The sequence below is a fragment of the Cynoglossus semilaevis genome, chromosome 2, assembly GCF_000523025.1.
Source record: "Cynoglossus semilaevis isolate Cse_v1.0 chromosome 2, Cse_v1.0, whole genome shotgun sequence".
In the NCBI taxonomy this organism is placed as follows: Eukaryota; Metazoa; Chordata; class Actinopteri; order Pleuronectiformes; family Cynoglossidae; genus Cynoglossus; species Cynoglossus semilaevis.
In genome coordinates, this window is record NC_024308.1 from 17,202,775 (window position 1) to 17,211,389 (window position 8,615).

The 8,615-nt window shown below is 40.2% G+C and overlaps 1 protein-coding gene across 2 annotated transcripts in view; it reads left to right on the forward strand.

Annotated features, from left to right (window-relative positions):
* The window catches only part of fyb2 (FYN binding protein 2), a 13,682-nt gene extending 7,603 nt beyond the window's left edge, over positions 1–6,079 (forward strand). For both annotated transcript variants that reach the window (XM_025054087.1, XM_008307108.3), the window contains 14 exons: positions 431–459; positions 544–578; positions 667–835; positions 1,138–1,297; positions 1,393–1,522; positions 1,620–1,654; positions 2,074–2,158; positions 2,243–2,277; positions 3,432–3,501; positions 3,617–3,688; positions 3,881–3,900; positions 4,001–4,031; positions 4,276–4,387; positions 4,509–6,079. In XM_025054087.1, the coding sequence (XP_024909855.1) occupies positions 431–459; positions 544–578; positions 667–835; positions 1,138–1,297; positions 1,393–1,522; positions 1,620–1,654; positions 2,074–2,158; positions 2,243–2,277; positions 3,432–3,501; positions 3,617–3,688; positions 3,881–3,900; positions 4,001–4,031; positions 4,276–4,372 (968 nt within the window). In that variant the 3' untranslated portion in view covers positions 4,373–4,387; positions 4,509–6,079. The remainder of the gene's footprint in view (positions 1–430; positions 460–543; positions 579–666; positions 836–1,137; positions 1,298–1,392; positions 1,523–1,619; positions 1,655–2,073; positions 2,159–2,242; positions 2,278–3,431; positions 3,502–3,616; positions 3,689–3,880; positions 3,901–4,000; positions 4,032–4,275; positions 4,388–4,508) is intronic.
* The last annotated feature ends 2,536 nt before the right edge of the window (positions 6,080–8,615 follow it).

The following is an 8,615-nucleotide window of genomic DNA, read 5'->3' on the forward strand; positions in this document are numbered from 1 at the left end:
GTTTTACATGGTATTTTAAGGTGTATTATGTAGTCAGTTGTCAGTCCACCACAGCTAACCTAGGTTAACCTGCCCCTGGTAGTACCCTGTTACCAGATTCAAAATGTTGAGGTATTTTTCCAGAAGGAAAAGTATCACACACACACATTTAGTTTACATTTGTGATTTCATTCAGGACAGAAAACATCAAATAATAATGTTATTTTTATTTTTTTTTAATTTAATTTAAATCTCCATCCAGGTGTCTGTCCAGGAAAGGTCTAGCCCTCCAAAGAAATATATAGTTGGTGACCCCTGCTCTATGGCTTTTAATGGAGTCTTGCATAAAGACTACACATGTGTAGCCATATCTCACAGCTGAACACGTTCATGGTTCATAATCAGTTTCTCTATACTCTGTCTTGTTTCTTCTGTTGTGTCTTTTACACAGATCCTTATGCTGAGGCCGCAGCAGACGCTGTAAGTTGTTTTGGACTGAAAAACATCTCTTTCTCCATAAGTAGTTTTGCATGTTTTAACTGTATCTTTTGCTGTTTATTATAGAGTGAAGAAAAAGGCAAACTGGGCAGGTTCACCAAGTAAGGCCTCGTGTGTTTCTGACCCACTCCTCATTAATAACCCTCTCCACAATAAGGTGATACCTTTGACTCTGTCTGTCGTCCGCAGAAGTGAGAAGAAAGTGGTTGTAGAAGGGCCGGACGAAAAGGAGCTGAAAAAGAGGGAGAAGCAACGTTTGGAGAAGGAGAAGAAGGAGCTGAAGGAGAAACAGGAGCGGGAGAAGAAGGAGCAGAAGGAGAAGGAAAAAAGGGAAAATGAGATGAAGAAGAAATTCAACGTGAGTGATGTTATTCTGATTGAGGAGAAGGAGAAGAAGAGGTATGAAAGTGAATGAGCGGCAGTGGAGGGTGGAGTGCGTGTGTCGCTGTACAAACCAGTCTGGATTCATTCCTTCCTGTGAAAGAGTTGACATGAGTAACATGTGTGGCCTCAGGTGGAATCTCTGTAAACACAACTGTGTCAATGAACTGCACAATATATAATATATTTGAAATTCTCTGTTGCAACCGAACGCTCCGATCATTTCTAATTCAGCAACAGCAGAAAGTGCCGACTCATCCCTTCATCTTTTTATGTTAGATCACAGGGCAGGAGGAGGCCATGTACCAGGCAAAGGTGACCGTGACAAATAAAGGTCGCAAGAATGACCTGCCCGTCAACACCGGTGACATCATCAGCATCATCCGGACAACCAACTGTCCTAAAGGGAAATGGCTGGCCAGGGACAGCAGCAACAACTGTGGGTTAAATAAAAACCAAACCTGATTACACAACAGGAAGCTGTTACCATAAATGACTGTGAATTGCAACAGTGTCTCTGTCACCTCTTCACAGATGGATACGTGGCAGTGGATCATGTTGAGCTGGACATCAAGGAGATGTTAGAGCTGGGCAAGAAGGCTGCAATCACCCGGAAGGCCAGCACGGGGGTGACAGAGGGAGAGGTGATGAGCACGGGGAGCAGGTCAGTGGGTCAGGTCCACTACAAATGACACACAGATCACAGATGGGGTAAAAAAAATAAAAATGTTATTTCTGTGATGCTTTCCTCTTTTTGTCAGGGCGTCGAACCATTTCCCGCTGTCAGCAGAAAGTTGTAAGTTCCAATAATCCCACGTGTTTATATTGATCTGACAAATCCAGCTGATGGTTTTAACGAAGGCTGTCAAACTATTATAATTCTTAATCTGATTAATTACAAGATAGCTGTGGATTAATCACCATTTAGTTTAATAATGTGATTGTAATTAAGCATTATTAGTCATGATTCCAGATACATTAGCGTTCCTAAATATGAAAAATGTTTTTTGCTGGATCAGGAAAGTAAATAAGAAGTTAGTGTTTGTTGGAAAAAAAAGTTTTCCTACATGCTGTGCAAATAACATATATGTAATGGCTGTGTATTTGAGCCACAATGGCCGCCATTCAGCCAATGTGTTAAAATACATTGAAATATCGTTATAGTTAACCCGATTAATGTGTTAATTTTGACAGCTCTGTTTTTAACCCTTTCAGTTACAGATGACAGTGAAGAGTGGACCGGTGATGATGAAGATAATCTCTCTCCTGTCAATGACACTACAGATCCATACAATCCAGTGTAAGTCACAGTTAATCTGGATTCCTCCATACTATTATTTTTTTATCTTAAATCTCATCTCAATTTTTTCTTTTTCTTCTGCAGTGGACACACAAGAGCAGTCTCCATGCCAGATATGGGTATGACACCCACACATCACACATCTCTGTCTTGTTAATATTCACACTTGGTAACAACAGACACCAGTCAGTGCAAAACTATCACTGGATTATAAACATAACTAATTTTAATGAAATGTTGCTAATCTTCAAATGATTTTCAGCCTGTGTTAAACACAGAGCTGCCGAGTCAGCTGGGCGGCCATCTTTGTTTACCTTTTTCCTGTGTTATCTTGATGGTAAAGTGTGTCAGTTACAGATGATAAGTGATGAGATAAACAGACTGATTTATTGCTCCACATCTGTCATGGTGTGTTTTCCTACAGGTAAATGACTTCATTTGTCAGCTCTTACCGTGACATCAGTCATCGGTCAAGGCCCGGTCTAAATGTGCAGTCTGTGATTCTGGGATGTTTTCTCTTCTAAAATATTTTGGTGGATAAGCCTTAGCTAACAACAGTTTCTAGACAATTTCTTCTCCTCATTGGTCAAAACAGAACTTAGTGTAGCTACGCTGATCAGGTCATCAAGAGAAGAAATCAGGGCAGGGTTGAGTCTGCGATTTAGAATTTTGATGATTCGGTTCACATTGGAAACTCCATCAGCAGCTGCAGCCGAGGCTGTGATATAATCCACTGTCAACCTGAGAGTTCTGTTTAATAGATGAAAGATCTTACAGAGAGTTTCTAAGCTCACAAACATGTGGTTACCTGGTTGGTTGTAAACAGGAAGAGGTTTCAGTGTTGGGTAATCATTGGCTTAGGGTTGGTGACTATCAACAAGCCCTTTGTGAGATTGTAGAGTAATTAATACTGTACTTTGTATTTAGTTAGTGTTACCACAACTGAGTTTTCAGTGTGCAGAAAAAAAATATGTAATTTATCTTTTTCTGGTTCAGACCAGACTCAGGCCACGACACCATGTTTGATGTGAGTCTGAATTATTGTATTAAAGACGTGGTCTGCTGCAGGAAGCTTCCTGCACTTCCTCTACAGAGCATCTGGTGGTTTTAGGTTTAACTCCCTGGTCAATGGGTAGAGTATGTGAATAAGAAAATTATAATTTGTCATGCAGAAACATCTCCTGTCTCTCTCTCTCTCTCTAATACTTTTGAAAATAAAAACAGGAAGTAGACGAATAATAATAATAATAGATTGTGTTGCGTTGTGTCTCAGGAAACAAAGATCTGAGCATCATCCACCAGCACAGCCACAGTGACATCAGTGCAGACGGCTCCTGTGTTCAGTGAGTTCACCTGTCTCTCTCTCTGTTTAACACCATGCAGATACAAACATGTGGAGTGTGTTCTTGACTGTCTCTTTTTCTTCTTTTTTCTTTTCTTTTCTTGTCATTTATTCAGACCAAAACACGAAGCACTTCAGAAGTTAGCAACATTTTTCTATTCTCCCAAACCTTCTGAGCCAGCGCCCAGGTAAGGATAGAGTACATGTAGTATTTATATAGAAACATTAAATCACAATTGCAATATATTATGAATACTCAAGGTAAATTGTCATTAATTAAATATGTATTCAGTATATTTCTGGAACAGAAAGACAATTAACAGCAGGTAGACGTATGTTTCACACCATAAAGGTATTAATTTCAATGTTTTTTTTTCCAGTAACAATGGGGTGGAGACTAGTAAGTGAAATCAGAAAATTATAACGTGTTTAACATGAATAAATAAGTTGGTTTTTTTTGTCAGGTTTCATGAAATTCTTCTATTTTTGCCATTTTCCAGGTCCTGTGCTCAGAAAGGAAGGTCCTATTCAGTGAGTAGAGCGGTGCAAAACATGCAGATGAGGAAAGAAAAATGACAAATATGTGGTGCAACCTGCAGACAGACCCATCTTCCCTTTGGCTAGAATGGGTGGTTTAGCAGGACCATTTTTATTTAGTCTACTGGAAACAGAGACACACACGGTCACACACTGTCTTACTAACAAGTGAAACTGGATAAATACTGTGACTTCTAATCATGTGACTTCTAATAGTAGCAAATATATTTACCCTCAGGTCTGAAGGTAGTGAAAGGCAGGAAGTGGAATTCGAAAACCCTGATATGATCATCCTACCTCCTCCTGATCTGTACGCTGACTTCGGTGAAGAGTAACTATCACAGTACAAGGTACAAGGATGATGTACTTCCACCTGGAAACTCTCTCTGCCCCTGGTCTTTAGAATGTGTTGGGATTTGTGTTTTGTTTACTAACATGATGTTCCTTCTCTGTTGTCTCGGCACATCACAGAGCCGCCGGGCAGCGGACACAGGATGTTCACGGTGGTCTGTGACCTCTGTCAGGACACTTTACTGTGAAGCTTCTTTCTCCTGACTATGACTGTATCTGTCAAATTACCATGTTTATGGATCAGTACGGTGGTATACAAGTGGAATGGATCTTCAAAAAAAAAAAAAAAATTGTCATGGATCTGTTTCAGTGCTGTTTCTAATCGGTCTGACAGGGGATAAGGAATAAGATGCTCCTGATGCCAAACAAGGACAAACATAAATAAATGAAGCGAAAAAACGAAAATAAACACGTATATGAACAAAGCGACAAAAATAAGACCAAGAATTTCCTTCAAATATCAACAGTTGTGCTGTGTACACCCCCCCCTTAAATGTGAAAATATTCATAATTAGCTAAAGCCCCAGATAACAGAAAACAACCTGCGTATGACAATGATATATTTGCCTTCCAGTAAAAACGTTTTGCTTCTTTTTTAAATAATAATAATAATGACTCTTTACATAAAACATAATATAAGGGAGTAAGTGAACTCAGCGTTTTATGTATGTAAGCAGTTAATTATTCTTAATTAATGATGTAATTAGTTTCTTTAGCACATTCCTATAGCTTCGACAATGATCTTTAACCAGTTAACTTCACTTCCATCTGATCACTGCTGTTTTCTCCAGTTCAACTGCAAAATGAGCGTTAATGTTTAATAACTGTTTTTTTTTTTTTTGTACATGAACATCTTTTTCTACTTCGTTGTTCTACTCACTGTACCATTGAGTACAGACATGCTAACGTAACTAACTGTATTATTGTGTATTTAAATGCTTGTTGGTTTGTATGAAAAGTATTGAAGTGATGAGGTCAAAGTTCAACAAAAAGGCTCTAGGACAGGCAGCAGCTGTGATGTAATGACCAATGGTCTTGGTTTCACCTGATGATTGACAGGTGTCACTTTTGTGTGCCTCCTTTTTGATGGGATTTTCTCCTGTAAGAACTATTGTAATATTGAGATGAGAGGAAATCGAATGATAATCACAGCTCAGTGGGAAACGTCAAACTCGGTAACCATCCGTGATGTCGTATTTAAGTGTGTGTATGTTTATTTGTAACCAACTTAAGACCATGGCATTCTTAATGTTTTAAGTCCTCTTGGTCCTCACACACACCTGATCCTAATGGGTCCCCGGGTCGAGTTGAAAACAAATGTGTAATAATTGTGCAAAACATAAAGAAACTGTCAAAGTTAATTTTTGTTTATTGTTCTTTAATAAATATTCATTTAAGTGCAAATCATATCAGCAACATCATGCAGTGCATAACAAGAGAAATCCAAATCTCACTTGGACAGAGACTGTTTTACACACACACACACATTCCCTCTCAGTTATACTGAACATGTAAATTGGGGATAATTAAGATTTCAATAATCAAAGTAGCCCCATCACAGACAGACAGACATCATTGCTGATGAAAATACTCACTTTGGTACAATAACAGAGAGAGTGAGGTGGGAGTTTCCAGCTGCAGATACAGAGTACAGGACGAGCATGCTACTATAGTTGCATACAGTTGTGAAGGCCGACTTCTACAGTATTTCCTTCTGACAGTGTACGTTTAGTACAGTATACCAGAGAAGTTTGAAATCAAACGCATGTGACAGGAGAGTGTTGTCGTCAAGAGCAGCAGCAACAGGAGAGAATAGGTAATTATCCAGATGTGACCACAGCAGCTCACTATACAGAGAACAAGGTCCAAAGACATGACGAGAGCGTGTAACATTGCAGACTGAGAGGAACATGGGCTGTCGTTTACGTTCTGTGTGCGATGTTGCAAGTATTGTGCAGCAGGGGGCAGAAGTTTCCCCAGACAGGATGACAACACCGCGTTACTGCAGGATAACAAATCAATCACGTTGATGTGACACAATTCAGCATTCACAATGCTGTGTCACCACGGCGACACTAAATACTGAAAATAAGACATGAACTGTGTGATTGTAACTTTACAACAGTTGAGTGAACTCCTGCATTCTCTCTTCAGTGTTGTCTTATTTACATTTATTATGACACGCGTCTATTGGTAGACTGTTAGAACACTGTCATCACCGCAGTGCTGTTGATCAATAACAACCCACAGAACAGAACCACCAACCGTTTATGTGGTGTGATCCTGGAGCATGATTTTTGGAGCGATGGTGAAATACAGTATGTGGTTTGGTCCAAAAGTACAGCCCTTACAGCCAGGGGGAAAAACAGGATTCATTGAACTGTCAGTTCAGTGTATTCTCACCACATGGTTCTAATGATGATCATTTAAGTGCTGACTTCAGCAAACGACACACACACACACACACCGGTGTTATGTCTGTAAAAACAATCATGTGGAAATTCAAGCTGTCAGATCTTCATCACACACACACACACACAGGCACACACAGCTGTGTGTGTACAGGTAAATGCACTGTGTTGCATTCTTTAAGGCATGTGGAGAAAGACTTCTCTGGCTTATATTGTCTCACAGCAGATACACACCATTCAACATGCACTGGATCTTCCTGTAATGAACACACCAATACTGCATCTACTGTATACAGTAGGAGTAAAACGCAGGGTAACCTTTCATCACTGCTAACACGATGACAGCAGAAATGAAAGCTGATGTAGTAACAGGGAGCGTTCAGCCAAGGGCACGGTGGACAGTTTGTGATCTATCACGGAGCCACACAACCGTTCACTGTCACTGTTATAACTATGGTCAATTTAAGGTGGCTAATTAACATAAACCTCAAGTGCACCCAAGGAGTTGTTACTGCTGTGACTCAAACCCATGACCTTCTAGTCTAAAGTGACAGCACCCCCGACCCCCTCTCCACCACGTGGCCCAGAAACACTGTTTTTTTGCTGATTAGTCTAACTGTAACAGACGGTGTGTTTATTTCTGAAGGGTCAGAGTTGAAGGTCACGGTCAGCCCCCTAAGACTTTGTCCTATACTGTGTTGAAACATGGCTGAGCTGCAGATTTCATGTCTGACCTGTCATTGGTTGAAGAGAGGCACGTCTTTGAATACAAAATAGCCCATCTGTGTTTAAAACACCAGTACAGTAACATGTGTGATTTGTGAAAACGCATATCAACTGTTGGTACAGTCGGTACCATTGAGCATAAATGTATGATCTACTCATTTGTTCAAATAAAACTTAAGCAACACAGTATGACTACAGAGAGTGGCTAAAAACAACCTCTAAAAATAAATATGGACACAAATCTAAATGATCATTTTGATGCATATACAGTAGTATTTGGTATACTGCATCTCTGTCAACCTCTTCAGCTACATATCATCATACAATATAAATATAAACAATACACTATTCAAATCATATAATTAAAAACCTGATTGATTTTTTTTTACATGTGATATATGAAGGTTAACAAGAATAACACATAACTTCTGACCCAAAGCTAAGCTAACCTCAGATCAGATTGTTGGAGATGCTCAGCAGGATGTTGTGGTTGGTGATGATGGTGTAGCCAGTGATAATAGGATAAGGGTATATTTTTGAAGAAATGACCTTTGCTGACTCCCAACAGAGCTGTGAACCAAGAGACTGGATCTCCATTACACTCTCTTAACTCATGTCAATGCCAGGATAAACTGTGGCCCAGAGACCAGTGTCATAACAAGAAATACAGTGATTCATTTCCTTTGTGCCACAGGGCTTCACTTTTCTGAGTGAAACCCTGTTCCCTCTCTTCCATTTCAGCAAAGCTTAAACCAACTGCAAATGTCATCACAAATTCTACCTTTCCTAAATCCAAGATCTGCAAATGGCCTAAACCCCCGTAGCAGCCCACATACAGTGATGTCATGAGGCCTCAGCGTGCAAGAGTAGTGATCAGACTGGCACACATTTCAAAGAAGTCCATGGTGTGTGATCCCTGACGTGGAGTGAGTATGGGGGTGCTACCAGACAGGGATCCTGGGAGAGAGGAGCTGAGCTGAGGAAGATCAATGGCAGGACTCGCCGAGTCGATGCTCAGCCTTGGCCTGTGAAGTCCAGCTGTGGAGCCTGACCTCTGTGGAGTGGACGAACCCGACTTGAAGCCTACTGC